Source organism: Phyllobates terribilis, unplaced genomic scaffold (genome assembly GCF_046119375.1).
Source record: "Phyllobates terribilis strain yellow unplaced genomic scaffold, ASM4611937v1 Scaffold_4__5_contigs__length_816908805, whole genome shotgun sequence".
Classification (NCBI taxonomy): Eukaryota; Metazoa; Chordata; class Amphibia; order Anura; family Dendrobatidae; genus Phyllobates; species Phyllobates terribilis.
This window is the reverse complement of record NW_027362764.1, coordinates 518,075,808-518,097,398: the sequence shown is the minus strand read 5'-3', so window position 1 is coordinate 518,097,398 and position 21,591 is coordinate 518,075,808. Positions and strand designations below refer to the sequence as shown.

The window sequence follows — 21,591 nt, the reverse complement described above, 5'->3', positions numbered from 1 at the left end:
CATGTGGAATTATATACTTAACAAAAAAGTGTGAAACAACTGAAAATATGTCTTATATTCTAGGTTCTTCAAAGTAGCCACCTTTTGCTTTGACGACTGCTTTGCACACTCTTGGCATTCTCTTGATGAGCTTCAAGAGGTAGTCACCGGAAATGGTTTTCACTTCACAGGTGTGCCCTGTCAGGTTTAATAAGTGGGATTTCTTGCCTTATAAATGGGGTTGGGACCATCAGTTGTGTTGTGCAGAAGTCTGGTGGATACACAGCTGATAGTCCTACTGAATAGACTGTTAGAATTTGTATTATGGCAAGAAAAAAAGCAGCTAAGTAAAGAAAAACAAGTGGCCATTATTACTTTAAGAAATGAAGGTCAGTCAGTGCGAAAAATTGAGCAAACTTTGAAAGTGTCCCCAAGTGCAGTTGCAAAAACCATCAAGCGCTACAAAGAAACTGGCTCACATGAGGACCGCCCCAGGAAAGGAAGACCAAGAGTCACCTCTGCTTCTGAGGATAAGTTTATGCGAGTCACCAGCCTCAGAAATCGCAGGTTAACAGCAGCTCAGATTAGAGGCCAGGTCAATGCCACACAGAGTTCTAGCAGCAGACACATCTATTCAACAACTGTTAAGAGGAGACTTTGTGCAGCAGGCCTTCATGGTAAAATAGCTGCTAGGAAACCACTGCTAAGGACAGGCAACAAGCAGAAGAGACTTGTTTGGGCTAAAGAACACAAGGAATGGACATTAGACCAGTGGAAATCTGTGCTTTGGTCTGATGAGTCCAAATTTGAGATCTTTGGTTCCAACCACCGTGTCTTTGTGCGACGCAGAAAAGGTGAACGGATGGACTCTACATGCCTGGTTCCCACCGTGAAGCATGGAGGGGGAGGTGTGATGGCGTGGGGGTGTTTTGCTGGTGACACTGTTGGGGATTTATTCAAAACTGAAGGCATACTGAACCAGCATGGCTACCACAGCATCTTGCAGCGGCATGCTATTCCATCCGGTTTGCGTTTAGTTGGACCATCATTTATTTTTCAACAGGACAATGACCCCAAACACACCTCCAGGCTGTGTTAAGGCCCCGTCACACTTAGCGACGCTGCAACGATCCCGACAACGATACGACCTGTCAGGGATCTTTGCTGCGTCGCTATGTGGTCGCTGGTGAGCAGTCAAACAGGCAGGCTCACCAACGATCAGGGGAGCAGCGACATCGTGGAAAGAATCTTTCCACGATGTCCTGCTCCTGGTTACCAGCCTGCTGAAGCAGAAGCAGGCTGGTAACCATGATAAACATCGAGTTACTAGGGGCACACGCACACCTAGTAACCCGCTGTTTATCATGGTTACCACTCTGCTACGGTGAGCGGAAGGTTACCGCTCACTTTAGCAGGCTCGTAACCATGATAAACAGCGGGTTACTAAGTGCGCGTGTGCCCCTAGTAACCCGATGTTCATCATGGTTACCAGCCTGATCGCTGATCCCGCTGGTCACACACAGCGATGTGTGCTGACCAGCGGGAGGGCAACGACCAAAAAAAGGTCCAGAACATTCTGCAGCGATCAGCGACCTCACAGCAGGGGCCTGATCGCTGCAAAGTGTCACACATAGCGACATCGCTGGTGAGGTCGCTGTTGCGTCACCAAAACCGTGCCACATCAGCGATCTCGCTATGTGAGACGGGGGCTTTAGGGCTATTTGACCAAGAAGGAGAGTGATGGGGTGCTACACCAGATGACCTGGCCTCCACAGTCACCAGACCTGAACCCAATCGAGATGGTTTGGGGTGAGCTGGACCGCAGAGTGAAGGCAAAGGGGCCAACAAGTGCTAAGCATCTCTGGGAACTCCTTCAAGATTATTGGAAGACCATTTCCGGTGATTACCTCTTGAAGCTCATCAAGAGAATGCCAAGAGTGTGCAAAGCAGTCATCAAAGCAGAAGGTGGCTACTTTGAAGAACCTAGAATATAAGACATATTTTCAGTTGTTCCACACGTTTTTGCTAAGTATATAATTCCACTTGTGTTAATTCATAGTTTTGATGCCTTCAGTGTGAATGTTCAATTTTCATAGTCAAGAAAATACAGAAAAATCTTTAAATGAGAAGGAGTGTGCAAACTTTTGGTCTGTACTGTACACCAGCCCAGTGTCATTTATGTGATGTTTACTGCAATCTCAGTGTCTCCTATGTGATGTATGACGCAGACCTCCCATTGCTTGAGCTTTATAAATGTAATGTGAGCAGTGATGAATTTCCCACTGTGAGCAAACATGCAGCATAATATACAGTACAGACCAAAAGTTTGGACACACCTTCTCATTTAAAGATTTTTCTGTATTTTCATGACTATGAAAATTGTACATTCACACTGAAGGCATCAAAACTATGAATTAACACAAGTGGAATTATATACTTAGCAAAAAAGTGTGAAACAACTGAAAATATGTCTTATATTCTAGGTTCTTCAAAGTAGCCACCTTTTGCTTTGATGACTGCTTTGCACACTCTTGGCATTCTCTTGATGAGCTTCAAGTGGTAGTCACCTGAAATGATCTTCCAACAATCTTGAAGGAGTTCCCAGAGATGCTTAGCACTTGTTGGCCCTTTTGCCTTCACTCTGCGGTCCAGCTCACCCCAAACCATCTCGATTGGGTTCAGGTCTGGTGACTGTGGAGGCCAGGTCATCTGGCGTAGCACCCCATCACTCTCCTTCTTGGTCAAATAGCCCTTACACAGCCTGGAGGTGTGTTTGGAGTCATTGTCCTGTTGAAAAATAAATGATGGTCCAACTAAGCGCAAACCGGAAGGAATAGCATGCCGCTGCAAGATGCTGTGGTAGCCATGCTGGTTCAGTATGCCTTCAATTTTGAATAAATCTCCAACAGTGTCACCAGCAAAGCACCCCCACACTATCACACCTCCTCCTCCTTGCTTCACGGTGGGAACCAGGCATGTAGAGTCCATGCGTTCACCTTTTCTGAGACGCACAAAGACACGGTGGTTGGAACCAAAGATCTCAAATTTGGACTCATCAGACCAAAGCACAGATTTCCACTTGACTTATGTCCATTCCTTGTGTTCTTTAGCCCAAACAAGTCTCTTCTGCTTGTTGCCTGTCCTTAGCAGTGGTTTCCTAGCAGCTATTTTACCATGAATGCCTGCTGCACAAAGTCTCCTCTTAACAGTTGTTGAAGAGATGTGTTTGCTGCAAGAACGCTGTGTGGCATTGACCTGGTCTCTAATCTGAGCTGCTGTTAACCTGCGATTTCGGAGGCTGGTGACTCAGATAAACTTATCCTCAGAAGCAGAGGTGACTCTTGGTCTTCCTTTCCTGGAGCGGTCCTCATTTGAGCCAGTTTCTTTGTAACACTTGATGGTTTTTGCAACTGCACTTGGGGACACTTTAAAAGTTTGCCCAATTTTTCTGACTGACTGACTTTCATTTCTTAAAGTAATGATGACCACTCGTTTTTCTTTATTTAGCGGCTTTTTTCTTGCCGTAATACAAATTCTAACAGTTTATTCAGTAGGACAATCAGCTGTGCATCCACCTGACTTCTCCACAACACAACTGATGGTCCCAACCCCATTTATAAGGCAAGAAATCCCACTTATTAAACCTGACAGGGCACACCTGTGAAGTGAAAACCATTTCCGGTGACTACCTCTTGAAGCTCAGCAAGAGAATGCCAAGAGTGTGCAAAGCAGTCATCAAAGCAAAAGGTGGCTACTTTGAAGAACCAAGATTATAAGACATATTTTCAGTTGTTTCACACTTTTTTATTAAGTATATAATTCCACATGTCTTAATTCACAGTTTTGATGCCTTCAGTGTGAATGTACAATTTTCAAAGTCATGAAAATACAGAAAAATCTTTAAATGAGAAGGTGTGTCCAAACTTTTGGTCTGTACTGTACATCTGTGTTCAGAACAACTTACTGCTGCGACTCCTTTACAAAAAAACTTCTTGCAAAAAGGCGACTGCTCCAGACCAATGCAAACCTGGAAAAGCAGTTGCGAGTATCAACATTATCAATACCACCTAATATCACACATCTCACCAAAGAGAAGCAGTTCCAGCCATCACATTAGGGGTGAATAAATTTAGTGTGTGACCAAATATAGCAGGATAAATGTCAAGTTAATAATTTTGTATGGCCCCCAAAGGATGCAATAATTAGCCAAATGGCCCTTGGCAGAAAAAAAAGTTCCCCATCTCTGGTGTAAGACATAGTCGGTAAACATGTTCATGATTTAACTTCCCTTAACAGGTCACCTGGTAACACTTGTGATATTTATAAGGAAAATTGTCTCTAAGATCCAATAGAATTAGTACCCATACATAATATACAATTACTATTTCACTACACAAGATCAGCACATTCCGTATCCACTGAGCAGAAGCGGCACATTCAGTATCCACTGTGTAGAAGTGGCACATTCAGCATCCACTGCGCAGAAGCGGCACATTCAGCATCCACTGCGCAGAAGCGGCACATTCAGCATCCACTGCGCAGAAGCGCCACATTCAGCATCCACTGCGCAGAAGCGCCACATTCAGCATCCACTGCGCAGAAGCGCCACATTCAGCATCCACTGCGCAGAAGCGCCACATTCAGCATCCACTGCGCAGAAGCGCCACATTCAGCATCCACTGCGCAGAACCGCCACATTCAGCATCCACTGCGCAGAACCGCCATTCAGCATCCACTGCGCAGAACCGCCACATTCAGCATCCACTGCGCAGAACCGCCACATTCAGCATCCACTGCGCAGAACCGCCACATTCAGCATCCACTGCGCAGAACCGCCACATTCAGCATCCACTGCGCAGAACCGCCACATTCAGCATCCACTGCGCAGAACCGCCACATTCAGCATCCACTGCGCAGAACCGCCACATTCAGCATCCACTGCGCAGAACCGCCACATTCAGTACTCATTATGCAGGATCAGCAGTTCATATTTATAGTCATGCAATATACAAAAAATAAACCCAACTTTGCCTTTAAATATTGTTCATTCATTCATTTTATCAGTTAATTTACATTGAAACTCATCCTGCATTTTAAGCCTGCCAGCATTCAATTTGCAGAGAAATGTGTGACAGGATTAGACATTACATATTCAGTGCCACTATCCCTCTCCATAAATCACATCGCAGGTAGACAATCCAGCTAGCTTCTGAGCGGCTAATATCTCAGGCAATTAAAAAAGTTCAAAATAGCAGTTAGGTCACTGTGCAGTACATTGGAGACACACTGGGACTCCTGTACACCTTCAAATAAGCGTATGCTGTGGATCATCTAATTTGCATTAACAACATTTATGATATGATTATATACACTGCTGAAAAAAATAAAGGGAACACTTAAACAACAGAATATAACTCCAAGTAAATCAAACTGTCCACTTAGGAAGCAACACTGATTGACAATCAATTTCACATGCTGTTGTGCAAATGGAATAGACAATAGATGGAAATTATTGGCAATTATCAAGACACACTCAAAGGAGTGGTTCTGCAGGTGGGGACCACAGACCACATCTCAGTACCAATGCTTTCTGGTTGATGTTTTGGTCACTTTTGAATGTTGGCTGTGCTTTCACACTCGTGGTAGCATGAGACGGATCCTACAACCCACAGAAGTTGCTCAGGTAGTGCAGCTCATCCAGGATGGCACATCAATGAGAGCTGTGGCAAGAACGTTCGCTGTGTCTGTCAGTGTAGTGTCCAGAGGCTGAAGGTGCTACCAGGAGACAGGCCAGTACACCAGGAGACGTTGAGGGAGCAGTAGGAGGGCAACAACCCAGCAGCAGGACCGCTACTTCCGCTTTTGTGCAAGGAGGAACAGAAGGAACACTGTCAGAGCCCTGCAAAATGACCTCCAGCAGGCCACAAATGTGCATATATCTGCACAAATTGTTAGAAACCGACTCCATGAGGGTGGTATGAGGACCTGACATCCACAGATGGGGGTTGAGCTCACAGTCCAACACTGTGCAGGACGCTTGGCATTTGCCACAGAACACCAGGATTGACAAAGTCGCCACTGGCGCCCTGTGCTCTTCACAGATGAAAGCAGGTTCACACTGAGCACATGTGACACACGTGACCGAGTCTGGAGACGCTGTGGAGAGCGATCTGCTGCCTGCAACATCCTTCAGCATGACCAGTTTGGCAGTGGGTCAGTAATGGTGTGGGGTGGCATTTCTTTGGAGGGCCGCACAGCCCTCCATATGCTCGCCAGAGGTAGCCTGACTGCCATTAGGTACCGAGATGAGATCCTCAGACCCCTTGTGAGACCATATGCTGGTGCGGTTGGCCCTGGGTTCCTCCTAATGCAGGACAATGCCAGACCTCATGTGGCTGGAGTGTGTCAGCAGTTCTTGCAAGATGAAGGCATTGAAGCTATGGACTGGCCCGCCCGTTCCCCAGACCTGAATCCGATTGAACACATCTGGGACATCATGTCTCGCTCCATCCACCAACGTCACGTTGCACCACAGACTGTCCAGGAGTTGGCGGATGCTTTAGTCCAGGTCTGGGAGGAGATCCCACAGGAGATCATCCGCAACCTCATCAGTAGCATGCCCAGGCATTGTAGGGAGGTCATACAGGTATGTGGAGGCCACACACAATACTGAGCCTCATTTTGACTTGTTTTAAGGACATTACATCAAAGTTGGATCAACCTGTAGTGTGTTTTTCCACTTTAATTTTGGGGGTGACTCCAAATCCAGGCCTCCATTGGTTAATAAAATTGATTTCCATTGATGATTTTTGTGTGATTTTGTTGTCAGCACATTCAACTTTGTACAGAGCAAAGTATTCAATGAGAATATTTCATATATTCAGATCTAGGATGTGTTCGAGTGTTCCCTTTATTTTTTTGAGCAGTGTAAGTATGATAAATAACACAGTTTCGGTCAAAAGTTTGGACAAACCTTTAATGGCTGTAACCATTTTTAAAAGAGTGGTTACAATGCAGCTAAGAATAGATCTGCCGGCCATTCTTCCCTTTATTTTTTGCTTATATTTTATGTTATATTGAGTTCCTCAATATATTTATGTCATCCCCCATTACCTTTTTCAGCTGTCTCCTTACAAGTATGTCTTGTATATTAGCTAAAACATGGTAGTAAGTAGCACATTAGACACTACCCATTATAAAAGTGTCTAATCACTGCATAGTTCAAGGTTATGTGCTTCTGGCAGCTAAATAGGAAAGAGTTCTTTACAGTTAGAGCAGTCAGACTGTGGAATGACGACCACAAGAGGTAGTAATGGCAGGAACTATAGCAGCATTTAAAAAAGTTCTGGATACTTTAACACAGAGGTCCCCAACCTTTTTTGCACCAGGGACCGGCTATAAGGAAGACCAGTTTTCCATGGCCCGGTGGGGGTGGGGGCGGGGCTTTGGTCATATGGGGGTGGGGTTATGGAGGGGTGGAGCTGTATGGGGAGGATGCTGGCGGGACCTCGGTGTACAGCGCTGCTAAGTAGCAGCATTGTACATTGAGCGTCAGTGTATACAGCGCTGCTGCTTAGCAGCGCTACACACTGAACACCGGTACCGGGAGCCGCGTCACTGAAGCCAGTCTGCTGCCCCAGCACGCCCCACATAACATGTTCTGCCGGGGGCGTGTCAGTGAGGAGAGCCTGCCGCCCCACCCCGTCAGGAACACACCATGCTGTGCTGTGGAGGGCCGCGTCACTAAGACCCGCCCGACGCCCCACCCCGTCCTGCATAATGTTCTCTGCCAGGAGCTGCGAGCTGTCACGGCTATGGCAGAAAACATTATAAATCCACACAGAGCGAGCTCTGACCAGGCGCAGGGCCGCGGAGCTAGCTGTCAGCGGCGCCGCGGACCGGCTGAAAAACCCCAACGGCCCGGTCCTGGTCCGCGGACCGGCGGTTGGGGACCTCTGCTTTAACAAAACAGAACATTGTGAGTTATAAATAACCTAGTAATAGAAAATGTATAACTTTGAAGAAAGACCTAGGACCATAAAGTTCAAACTTTTTTCAACCTATACAACTATGCAACTATGTAGAATGTACATTAGGAAAATGCTTCAAATGCAATTCCCTATAATATTATTTTACAAGTAATTTGCTCTTAATTTTTTTTCTTTGTAAAGTGCTAGTTATAAGCCCAATCTCTGGATATTAAAAATGCAAAACACTCCTTAAAAACTTGCACATTTAATCTGTCATCTGTATTTCTTATGGTGCCTAAAGGAAGCCATAACGATAAGGAGCCTGCTTGGTAACAAGTGCAGTTATTTGCCTCTATAATGAAAGCAAATTACCAATGATGAAAGGGTTAATACTTGGGCCCTGCATCAGTCATAGCCCCTGTAGTAACCATGACAACTTTTAGGAGATCATAAACAAGTGTCATAAAGAAAATTCCACAAAAGAACAGTGCGCTGCCATGATCAGTGCCATTACTGATGCGCCTGAGGACCTTGACCACCCCAGGTAATGTGCCGACCTTGGTGTAATTTGGAGGTTCTAGCAGGGAAAGGGGTTGTCTGCTTTAGACACCCCCTAGGGCATGGGAAGGTAACAGGGGTCCTCAGCACAGGATCTCCTTCTGTTACCCTCTACATAGAGCTGCTCTCTTATGGGTGTTCATGGATGGATATATGTCTTTAATGGGTGATAAATTGGGAGGGGCGAGAGGAGGGTGAGAGGAGGGGCGAGGAGGAATTAGGGATTATCCATAACGAACTGTGAATGAGTGTCCAACTTCTTGACCCTTATACCATTTCTCCCTTACAGATCCAGGTCCATCCATCTGGGCAATCAGATCAACCAAATTCATTCTAGCAATCAATGTGGTGGCAGATATCGCAGTCAGATCTCTCCCACATTCACTTTATCACATTTATAGTGTAGATTTATGTTTTTATCTGTAAATCTGGTAAAATGTACAAATTCTAAAACTCTATTATATCGGCAACGACTCTCTAAGCCCAAGGGAAGGGCAATCCTCCAGCCATGGATTCCTAGAGGTTTCCTCCACAGGGGGTTTTCTTCTTCTGAGTGCTGGTGGGTGACTCTTCGGGAGTCAAGGGTTGTGCTATTTTCGGTGTCATGTGAATTTAAATAAAGTTGAGAGCATTTGACACCCAATCGCAATGCTTTGTTTTGTGTATTTATTTTGTATGCTTCTGTCTGATTCATTTTGTTTGGGAGTCGGGGTCCATCACTGTCATTGAGTGATACGTGTGGACATCTGCAGCCAGCAGTTTTGCCCCAAGGTTGCTCCTGCTCTGGGGAGTATGATAGAGCGGAGAAAACAAGCATTACAACACAGCATCTGTAAGTGTGCACTCAGCCTCAAAATAAGGACTTCTATTACAGTATTACAAGCAGCTTCCTCACCTCATTCACACAGTGAGTATTTTGGGCAGTAATTTACATCAGTATTTGAAAACTAACAAACACAGAGAAAAATAATAACTGAAACACTTTCACCTCTTCTGTGTTTTGGATTCACTCCTGACATCTTGTTTACAAATACTGATGAAAAATATTGTCATATAAAAGTGCCCTAAATGCTTACTGACTGATTTCACAGTTTGAGCTGCAGCAGCAGAGGTTGCGTTAAAGGAGTTTTCCGGTTTCAAAAAACTCATGTCATCCGGTTGCCATACTGTACTTTCCTCACCCTCCCTGGGAAAGACTGTGCAGCATATGATCACGGCTATGATAACTGCCTCCCTATCCTCACCTCACCTCACTTACAACCAGCTACTGCATCTGAGATTGAGACACACGCAAAAAGGCAAAAATAGTCAGCTCAGCCATAAGAAGATCCACTGCACGGAGACTAGTAATGCAGCGAGAGGAAGGCAGAAGCAAAAAACAGTAATCCAGCATCAGAATCTTCTATGAAAAGCCATACTTTATTGTGCAAAAATAGAGAAAGGAAGTCGCAACGTACTTTCAGGCGCCTATCTTAATCATTGCATGTTTTTGATTCGGACATGTATTTAAATCTCACGCCCCTGTGTCTTTAACACTAAAGAATTTGAAATGCATTGAGTTTTGATATCTGCAGAGTCACTTTCTCTATCTTGAACCTATGCCGCCTGTCCTGACCTCAGAACATCTGACCTCATCCTCCTGTATCTGGTACCCGGGCCTCTGACCCTCCAGTCTGCTGCTGCAGTCTTGGGGACTCCCCTGTAGTGGCACCTGGTGTTTACCGGCAGCCCAGCCTATCCCCTCACCACCAGAGGCTCTAATGAAGGCTCAGTAGACACCTAGTTACATCCCTTCAGGTTAAGCCCAGCCCGTGGTGCAGTGGTCCTCACCCACCAGCGTTAGAGCCGCATAGCAAATGTGGTACCAATATTTAAGAAGGGGACAAGATATGAGCCTGGAATTTATAGGCTGGTAAGTTTAAAGGGAATCTGTCACCCCCCTGGGCGATATCAGACCTCTACTATGGCCATACAGGGTATAGAAAAGTAAATCTATACATACATGTATGAACCATAGCAGAGGTCTGATTGCAGAGAAAAGCGCTTTAATCAATTCTTTTTTCCACAGGCTTGGCGTCCCCGCCTAAGTGCTTATTATTCCCCTAAATCCCCACCTCTCTGCTTAATTATCATATCCCCCCCCCTCTCCTGCATGTCACAGGGCCCTGTGACCTGGACTGTGCTCCCTGACTTCCAGGCATGGCAAAGCACTGCTCACATAGAGCGTGCTTTCCTTCATCACGGTCCCGTCTCTCCATGCACTGGGCCGCAGGTTTCTATTGCGCAGGCGCCGGGGGGTCACTGTTACTTTCCAGTGCCTGTGCAATAGCAACCTGTGGCACAGAGCACAGGTAGCCGGGGCCGGGATGAAGCAAAGCGAACTCTATGTGAGCGTCATCCCTGGGAAATCAGCACAGTGCACGTCACAGGGCCCAGTAATGTGCAGGGGAGGGGGGGTATGCTAATTAAGCAGAGAGGCGGGGATTTAGGGGAATAATAAGCACATACAGTGCCTACAAGTAGTATTCAACCCCCTGCAGATTTAGCTGGTTGACACATGCGGAATTAACTTGGCATTGTGACATTTGTACTGTAGATCAGCCTGGAAGTGGGAAATGCACTGCAGCAAATTTTGTTTTTGTTTTTTTTGTTTTTTGTTTCTTTTAAACGTAAAAAGTTAATTCAGAGTGTCATTTATTATTCAACCCCTCAAACCACAAGAATTCTGTTTGGTCCCCCTAAAGTATTAAGAAGTAGTTCAGGCACCAAGAATAATGAGCTTCACATGTGTGGATTAAAGATCTCTTTTGCCAGCCTTTTCTGACTATTTAAGACCCTCCCCAAACTTGTGAACAGCACTCAGACATGGTCAACATGGGAAAGACAAAGGAGCATTCCAAGGCCATCAGAGACAAGATCGTGGAGGGTCACAAGGCTGGCAAGGGGTACAAAACCCTTTCCAAGGAGTTGGGCCTACCTGTCTCCACTGTTGGGAGCATCATCCTTAAGTGGAAGGCTTATGGAACTACTGTTAGCCTTCCACGGCCAGGACAGCCTTTGAAAGTGTCCTCCCGTGCCGAGGCCAGGCTTGTCCGAAGAGTCAAGGCTAACCCAAGGACAACAAGGAAGGAGCTCCGGGAAGATCTCATGGCAGTGGGGACATTGGTTTCAGTCAATACCATAAGTAACGTACTCCACCGCAATGGTCTCCGTTCCAGACGAGCCCGTAAGGTACCTTTACTTTCAAAGCGTCATGTCAAGGCTCGTCTACAGTTTGCTCATGATCACTTGGAGGACTCTGAGACAGACTGGTTCAAGGTTCTATGGTCTGATGAGACCAAGATCGAGATCTTTGGTGCCAACCACACACGTGACGTTTGGAGACTGGATGGCACTGCATACGACCCCAAGAATACCATCCCTACAGTCAAGCATGGTGGTGGCAGCATCATGCTGTGGGGCTGTTTCTCTGCCAAGGGGCCTGGCCATCTGGTCCGCATCCATGGGAAGATGGATAGCACGGCCTACCTGGAGATTTTGGCCAAGAACCTCCGCTCCTCCATCAAGGATCTTAAGATGGGTCGTAATTTCATCTTCCAACAAGACAACGACCCAAAGCACACAGCCAAGAAAACCAAGGCCTGGTTCAATAGGGAAAAAGTCAAGGTGTTGGAGTGGCCTAGTCAGTCTCCTGACCTTAACCCAATTGAAAACTTGTGGAAGGAGCTCAAGAATAAAGTCCACATGAGACACTCAAAGAACCTAGATAACTTGGAGAAGATCTGCATGGAGGAGTGGGCCAAGATAACTCCACAGACCTGTGCCGGCCTGATCAGGTCTTATAAAAGACGATTATTAGCTGTAATTGCAAACAAGGGTTATTCCACAAAATATTAAACATAGGGGTTGTATAATAATTGACCCACACTTTTATGTTTAAAATTTAATAAAATTCAACTGAGCAACATAACTTTTTGGTTTGTAAGATTTATGCTTCTGTTCATAAAACCTACTCTCGTTTGCAGTTTGAAGGCTCTAACTTATTTGCATCTTATCAAGCCAGCTAAATCTGCAGGGGGTTGAATACTACTTGTAGGCACTGTAGGCGGGGATTGCTTGGCGTCCCCCGGACGCCAAGCCTGTGGAAAGTAGAAGTGATTAAAGCGCTTTTCTCTGCAATCAGACCTCTACTATGGGCAATACAGGTAGGTATAGATTTACTTTTCTATACCCTGTATGGCCATAGTAGAGGTCTGATATCGCCCGGGGGGGGGGGGGGTGACAGATTCCCTTTAACCTCTACTGTGGGCAACATCTTTGAGGGTTTTCTGAGAGATGCTGCCATGGAGTATCTCAATAAAAATAACCTAATTTCCCAATGTCAACATATGTTTATGAGGGATGTGTCCTGCAAACTAACCTGATCAGATTCTATGAGGGAAGTTCTAGATTGGACCAGGGAAACACAGAGGATGTTGTCTATCTGGACTTTTCAAAGGCACTTCATACGGTGTCACACAAAAGGAAGGTTGATACATGAAACGAGAGCAATGGGACCAGGGGAAATCTGTGTAACTGGGTTAACTGGCTCAGTGATCGGAAACAAAAAGTGGTTATTAATGTAACACACTCATATTGGGTCAGAGTTAACAGTGGGGTGCCACAGGGATCAGTAATGGCAGGGGTGGACATAACGCCGATGTAGCTGCACCGGGGCCCAGAGTTGGAGGGGTCCAGCGACAACGGCACACATCCTGCTGAAATGTATTGCGATTGCAGTGAACCCAACAGCTCCCTACGCTGCTATATACACCGCTGGCCAATCAGAGGCTGACGTTGGCATGCCCCCGACTGGGGGAACATGGCAGTGACGTCATGTGCCACGGCTCGCATGCCGAAGATCATGTGTAGCAAGATGGGAGCAGCAGATCAGAGGCAGGAGCTGCTGGACAGAACAGAGGACAAGTGTTTCAACTAACACGTCCTCCCGCACACCGGGAAAACGGTCCTCATCAGCTGGACTGGGGGAGAGTTCCTGCACTTACACTTTCAATGTGTGGAAGCTACGTACCTCAGCCTGCTCCTGTGAGGCTGGCTGTAGGTAATGATCATGCTGACTGGCTGAGGAGTCATCTACTCTTTCATCGTTTACGTGCATAATGTGAATGTGAAGAAAAGGACGTCACGTGACACTCGTGGGAGAAGGGGTGAGGCATTGATCCCTGCGCAGCGAAAGATACCAGGAGACCCCAAGAGACAGAGCGGCCCAGCGCTGGTACCAGCCCATCTGACAATTGTCAGAATTGCCAGATGGCCAATCCGGCTCTGGTTCTCACCCACAAAGCTCTCCACAGTTCTGCACCCTCATACATCTCCATCCTAATCTGTCTATCTCCCTACACCTTGCTCTCCGTCCTGCAACTGATCTAAGACTAACATCCTTCGTGAACCGGACCTCCCACTTCCGTCTCCAAGACTTCTTTTGTGCCATGCCAGTTTTCTGGAATGCACTACCCCAGAAAATATGATTAATACCTAGCCCCCAAATTTTTAAGCATGCTTTAAAAACAAATCTCTTTAGACAGGCCTATCACCTCTCTTCATTAATCTAACTCTCCCCTGTTCCCTCTTCTAATTTTTCCTCAGAACCTGGTCCCTCCTATTCATCTGTGTCCACATCCTTTATGCATCCAATAGCACTTGATAACTTTACTTGACAGATGCTGGCTGATGACTGGATCATGCAGCTTTACATCACAACCCTGATGGCTGAACCAAACAGTACAAACACTTATTACTTATTGGGTACTCCCTACCCCATCTCCTTATAGATTGCAAGCTTGCGAGCAGGGCCCTCACTCCTCCTGTAACTGTTGAACTATGTGTTACCTTGTAATGACTTTATTGTCTGTACATGTCCCCACTTAATTGTAAAGTGCTGCGGATTATGTTCACGCTATATAAATAAAAATTAATATTATGTAAGAAGGGTGCATTATCAAGAAGAGGGAGGGCAACATTTTAAATTTACTTTGACAACACAACTAAAAATTAAAAGAAAAATAAGAAAAAAAACACACAATACTTTCTTTCCACTAAGAATGTAATCATGTTGACAAGTGCCGCCTGTGACCTTATTGAATTGGTTAAATATTGCGTTGATTTCCTGCTCCGTACAGGGTATCTGTGTTGGTTTATTCACTTTGTGCTTTCTGGTCATGGGCGTCTTTTGTAACATCAAACAAACAGATGACGTTCTATTCTGCAATTTGCATTTCATTATATGAGATTGTGAACCCCATGCTCCTCTCCCACCAAGAGTATTTGTCAAGGTAGCACAAAGGGCTGCACTGACAGGTTATTTTGGCAACACATTTTTTCATCTTAGCCAAATTACAAATTAGCAGAGCCGCACTGCAGAAGGGGGAAAGAAGAGAACAGGGTAAGCGGGATCTGTATTTTCTTCACCTTGCATTCAATGCAATATAGGCTTGCATCTCAGGCAGCATATTTCTACTTTTGACAGCTTTCCCAGGTCCCCAAACCACCATGTATTTTATTGGTACCTTTATACCCTTCACTGCATACACCAAAAAATAATTTTAGATGCGAATTAGTCGGTGACTAGTTGTTGGGGCATGATTTTCCTCCCACTAATCAGTAACGATTTGCAAGAGCAGTGTCACCAATGGCTCTTTGCAAATCTCTGCCTCCTTGACAATGCCCAGTAACTCTGGTGAACACAACCCACCTTCACCGGCGCATTGTGCATGCCCAGGGGGGCAGTGGTGACGTGGGACTCAGCCAGTTGTTACCGCCAGCTCTGTAAATCTTGCGGTTGGCTGTGTCCTACATCACCACTGCTTCCCTGGGCAAGCACAGTCCGCTAATGAAGCCACAGTGTATACAGGGAGTCAAAAATTTGAAAAGTGTCGATAGTGACGCCATGTTTGCAAATCAGGTCACTTCTGCCCACAGGGGCTTGATAACCTGATTAGTGGGATAATTAGTCTGGGAAAAACAATGACTAGGCAACCAATAATTAACATATCGCCTTCACAGTTAAAAAAAAAAATAAAAATGTTTTTTTGGCACATGCTGTGATCAATAAGGGTATGATGCTAGGAACAAATATGTGGTGGTGGTTTTAGGCACCATGGGAAGAAGGCATGCTGCATAAACCACAGTCAGCATGAATCACTCACTGGCTGTATAATTTCAGCCAGGTATGTAAAAGGATTCATTCACACGTCCGTATTTAAACACGCAACTGAAAAAAATGCTAGCGGTGTCATCAATGTTGTGTGTCATCCGTTTTTACCATCAGTGTGTCATCCGTTTGTTCGTTTTTACCATCAGTGTGTCATCGTGTTATTCATGGATGGATAAAGGAATAAAATACAAAGATTCTCCTATACTTTATAATGCTAAAACATGGACAGCACACAGATGCCATCCATCAAGGACACAGACTTGTATTGGCACTAGTAATCCGTGCCACTGGAAATATTGGATTGGATGTCTCTGTTTTGCACTGACACACGGTCTATGATAAACAAGGACATGTGAACTGTACTATAGATTATAATGGGTACATGTTGTATCCATGAAAAAAAAAAAAACTGATACAACACGTACGCACAACATGGATGTCTGAATGAAGCCTTACTCTGAAATGCTACGTCAAAGAAAACATACACTTAAATCCTAACCATGGACCTTGCCGCTCAGATGACTAGCCTAAGAAGTAGGTGCCTCGCAGTTTCTCCTCTCCTTATTGCTGACAGATCTCTTTCTAGACACAAAGAGGGAAAGACCTAAAATTCGAAGGGACTGAGGACTGGCCTCTAGGACTACTCACTAGAGCGGCATTGTGCCCACCGGGTTTTAAATGTACATTTTCCTCTGAAACGCCGCAGCACATCTGAGTAAAGCATACCTGTTGAAATTACAGCACCAGTGTCGTATACACTCTGCTTGTGGTTTGTGCAGCAATAGATCAGCTGTCAGGTCCCCTTTAATTTATGATCAGAAGACCTCAGGATTCATTGCTGTTTATGTGAAATGTTGGAATTGGAGATTCTGTAAAGTGATCTCAATAACCTGGAAGACAATAGGATTAATTGCATTTAAATGAGACTGTGGGGAAGAATGACTCTGATCACATCAGAGAGGCTTGTTAATAAGTGAGATGGCTTGTTTTGTGCAGCTACACCACAGTTACTATTTCAACGTCAGAACGACATGTTCACATTAGTTATAGCCTATGCAGCTTGGCAAAGAGTGTTCATTCTTGTCAGGAAGACTGACACAGGACGGGATTATTTGGCAATGATTTTCATTAAATAGAAGTCAGTAAGGATAAAAGCATGATTAAAGGAGTTCTCTGGAAATAGGAAAAAATACGGAAAAATGTTATTATGAATAAATTACTAAATACTTTAAATTCGCAAATCACATTTATCTTGTCTATGGAGGTAATCACCACAGAATTAAAATGGCCATCGTCCTATTACACTGTCAGAAATCTGTATTAGAATGTTACTAGGACAGGTGCTTCTGAGCATGTGCAGAAGAAGTTCCGCTGCTGAGACCTGGAGACAAATTGATATCCAGTATAAGCAGTTGGACTTCCTACTGCACATGCTCAGAAGCACCTGTCCTAGTAACATTCTAGGATAGATTTCTGTCAGTGGAACAAGGCTGCAGCCATTTAATTCTATAATGATGACATCCCTAAACAAAACAAATGTGATTACCTAAGTAAAGATACGTAGGAATTTATTCCTAAAGACACTTTCTTTCTCACTATATATTTTTTTCTAACAACTTTAGGAGCATCCAAAACTTCTTAATTACTTATTGATAAAAGGCTAGTGTGGGAACAACATGACAAGACTTCTGCCAACCAGCTTTTGGTAAAATGCCACTCCCCCATTGGCATGACAAAACGCGCGTCGGAGCAGTGACACCGCAATAGAAGATTGAGATAATTCATTTCTTACCATTAAATATGCATGTATGCTTTTTGCAAAACCAATACTGGAATATTATATGGATATCTCTTTAAGGATATCAGTGGTTAGCGGCTTCCAGGTTTTATACTATAGATGCATTCTGTATTATACAGTATATACCATAATGCGCCTTGCTTATTTGCGGTGCTACCTTTTGGTCACTCATTGTCATTCTTCTAGTCTACAGCATTTTGTATCTTTAAATATAACTGATTCAATAAATATCCTTTTTACTTGGCTACTCCTGGGTTCTATGTGCAATTTTTCTATCTGCAAGATACTATGACTAGTGAATAAATTCTGGCAATGAATGTAGTAAACGTGTGAATGTAACACTATTATACTTACTTTTCCAGGGCTACAGATATATCCTGGAATCCTTGGGCTGTGATGTTATTCTTGTCCCAGATCACAGTCCTACCACAACCAAAAACACACATGAATATTGGGACCGTAGTGTATGGATTAGAAATCACTGCTTACACGCATATATCGTCTACCCATCTTACTCACCTTAGCTTGGTGTTGATTTGCAATGCTTTGGCCAACATCTTGGCCCCCATGTCTCCCATGCCGTTGCCACTGATATCTACTTTTGTCAGTGATGTATTGCTACCAAGGGCATTTATAATGATTGTCACATCTGTCTTCAGCTTAGAGTCTGCTAGAGACAATGACTGTAAGGGCTGCAGAGAAAAGACATCATCATCAATAATGCATTACACTTACATTTCTACAGTGAAAAATTCCCAGCAGACGTAGTATGGATAATAACGCTGAAATAGGAGACCGTAATAATTCAATGGTAACATTTTATATATCTTACTATATTTCAACTTCCTATGATAAATGTAAGATGCCAATAAATTCAAATACAGTAGAAACTGGTAGCCATCGACCAGTGACAGATTTTACAGGAAATAGTTATGAAACAATGGACAACCAATGTCATTCTAGCTGTGTGTAAAGGAATGAAAAAAACAGTATTAAAAAGGATTTCCAGAATTATACTGGAAAATGGGTCTCCTGCTTAATTGAGTATTCGGGTTTATGCCCAATGGGACGTAAAAAAAACATGGACATGTAACAAACATGCACTAGCCAAATTCATTTTTCGGATGAGGCTCACCCACTGCATGCAACGGTTAGATAAAAAAAAAACAGATGCCATACCGACACACATGGTATGGCAACCATTTTTAATGGGTTCTTTGCAATTATTACCACAAGAAACTGAATTTCTCTCTGTATAATTTTTTAATGATTCATGTATAAAAACAGATGGCATATGGTTAAAAAAAAACGGCCGTACGGATGACAACTGGATGGCGGTACAGCTGAAAAGTCCTCAGTTTTTTTTTTCTGGATGAAAAACTGAGAATTTTACATATGGTTATCTGAACCTGGCCTTAGGCATAGCTGCCTGTACAATCATGTTCTACTTTCAGGGCTCTGGAGTATCTGATCCCAACCCATCAAACATTATAGCTTATCCTAAAAATAGGGATCAGGGTTTAAGTCCCAGAAGACCAGCTACAAGGGTTTTTCGGGTTTTTAATGGATACATTACTTACCCTTCCTGGTTGCAATGTTGAGTCTAAACCGCAGCTCCTGATGTCTGTTGTTTGCTATACTGATGTCACATTAAGGGTATGTGCCCACGTAGCGTTTTACAAGCGTATATGCTGCGGAATTTCCGCAGCGGAAACGCTTGTGAAACGCTTGTTAATCCGTCCCCCATGGTCCCCAATGAGAATCCGCAATTTCAATGCCCATGCTGTGGATTTTTCCGCAGCGTTTTTGATACGCTCAAAAATCCGCAGCATGTCCATTAATTTTGCGTTTGCCTTGCGTTTTTTCTTGCATTGACAAGGCAATTCCGCATGTCCCAAACGCTTCAAAAACGCGCGAAAAAGGCTTGCCAAATTCCGCAAGCGTTTTTCCGGGAAAGGACATGCGGAAATGAAGCAACAATTTTCTGCAACGTGGGCACATAGCCTAACAGCGCTGCAGCCAGAGGCCCGAGGCAGACCTCAGTTACTGGCTGCTGTGCTATGGACAATTCGTCAGATCTGCAGAGAATAATAGTCATCAACGGATACCAAGTGCTGGACAAAGGGAGGATCAAGTTTTTTTTTTCTCAAAAGTGAGGGGCCCACTATTCCGTACGGAGGACTATGTGGGGCCCACTATTCCGTACGGAGGACTATGTGGGGCCCACTATTCCGTACGGAGGACTATGTGGGGCCCACTATTCCGTACGGAGGACTATGTGGGGCCCACTATTCCGTACGGAGGACTATGTGGGGCCCACTATTCCGTACGGAGGACTATGTGGGGCCCACTATTCCGTACGGAGGACTATGTGGGGCCCACTATTCCGTACGGAGGACTATGTGGGGCCCACTATTCCGTACGGAGGACTATGTGGGGCCCACTATTCCGTACGGAGGACTATGTGGGGCCCACTATTCCGTACGGAGGACTATGTGGGGCCCATTATTCCGTACGGAGTACTATGTGGGGCCCATTATTCCGTACGGAGGACTATGTGGGGCCCATTATTCCGTACGGAGGACTATGTGGGGCCCATTACTCTGTATAAAGGACTATGTGGGGCCCATTACTCTGTATAAAGGACTATGTGGGGCCCAATTATTCTGTATAGAGGACTATGTGGGGCCCATTATTCTGTATAGAGGACTATGTGGGGCCCATTATTCTGTTTGGAGCACTATGCTGTGCCCAATATACTGTATACTGGTTGGCCCGTGACTTTGTCCAAGTTTTTAATTTTGGCCCTCTGTGTTTGAGTTTGACATCCCTGAGTTAGACCGTCATTAACCATAAAAGGGCATTTAGCCCCTAAAAAATGCGGCAATAAAAAGGTGGCTATATACATTAGAAGAATGTTCAATGAACTTGCCGATCTCAGTGGGACCAGCCACCTAATGTGCATGGGGTGTACCAACGACTCTTTCCCCAATGAAAGCACATGCACACTTGGCTGAACATGTATGTGTATGGAGATTTGGGTTAGGAAGAATGGATGACCGCACACTAGAGCTCGGTAGACCGCTATGTAAGGTGTATGGCCAGTTTAAGTCCTTTGTGTGGTCTGCTTAATTATTACACACATATTTCCAGCAGCATTCAAGTTGGATTTGTTCATGTGAACAGTATATCCACACTCCTGAACATGAACTCTGGACTGAAGATATTTTTATATTTTATTGAAGTAAAATCTTCAGGCGTAATAAATCTTCTCTTGGTCATGAAGAGGTATTCGATTTGGATGGCAGGAATTACCCTTTAGTCATCTTAGCCCATTCACTTGGCTGTCTTCATGTGACAACATTTCTATGTGTGAATGTCTGAGATCACACAAAACACACTAAGGAATACCCTGCTGAGAGAATATTTATAGAACGTGGTGCTATATAATTTATAACACTTCACATCATCAGGGGTCAGAGAAAAAAAAGAACAGGCAACATACAGCCAAGTGTTAAATGCTTTAAAGTAGCTTGTGACCCCCAAAAATGAAAGAAATAAAGAAAATCCGTCTCAAATGGCAAGTGAGCCAGAAGCGTTCTCCTCTGTTCTCAGGGATGAAAAGTAATGATAAAGTTACCCATTAAAACTAGGAATAAAAAGGATATTACTTGATACAGGGCTTTGAAGAAAAAAAAAAAATCAGGAGACGCTATAAAATCTCTCTGTGGGGAAAAGCAGGTTTTTAACTGAAACGTTCCGGCATGTTTAATCTCTCCAGCAGGTTAATCTGGCATATTGCATTTACTTTAGAAACCTGCTTAAAGGAGCAGAATATGACTCCAAGAAAAACAAATCTGGGAAAGTAATGAAAACGGACTATTGTGGTGGGAGTAAATCTAACATCATCTCCTTCCCAGGGTGAAATGTTGGAACCTCCATTAACCTGCACTGCAGAGAGGCTGTGGTGTCAGATCTGCAATTGCCTTACTTTGCTGTAAGCGAAGGTATGGAGGAAAGGAGATCAGCCACTTTAACCAATAAGTCTAATAGTTCAGATATTGTCCCTTTAT

General features: G+C 44.4%; 1 protein-coding gene across 3 annotated transcripts in view; it reads right to left on the bottom strand.

Moving 5' to 3' along the window:
- The window catches only part of CARMIL1 (capping protein regulator and myosin 1 linker 1), a 344,138-nt gene that overhangs the window by 142,812 nt on the left and 179,735 nt on the right, over positions 1–21,591 (bottom strand). For all 3 annotated transcript variants that reach the window (XM_073678871.1, XM_073678872.1, XM_073678873.1), the window contains exons 21-22: positions 18,038–18,210; positions 17,873–17,941 (exon numbers count right to left, since the gene is read on the bottom strand). In XM_073678871.1, the coding sequence (XP_073534972.1) occupies positions 17,873–17,941; positions 18,038–18,210 (242 nt within the window). The remainder of the gene's footprint in view (positions 1–17,872; positions 17,942–18,037; positions 18,211–21,591) is intronic.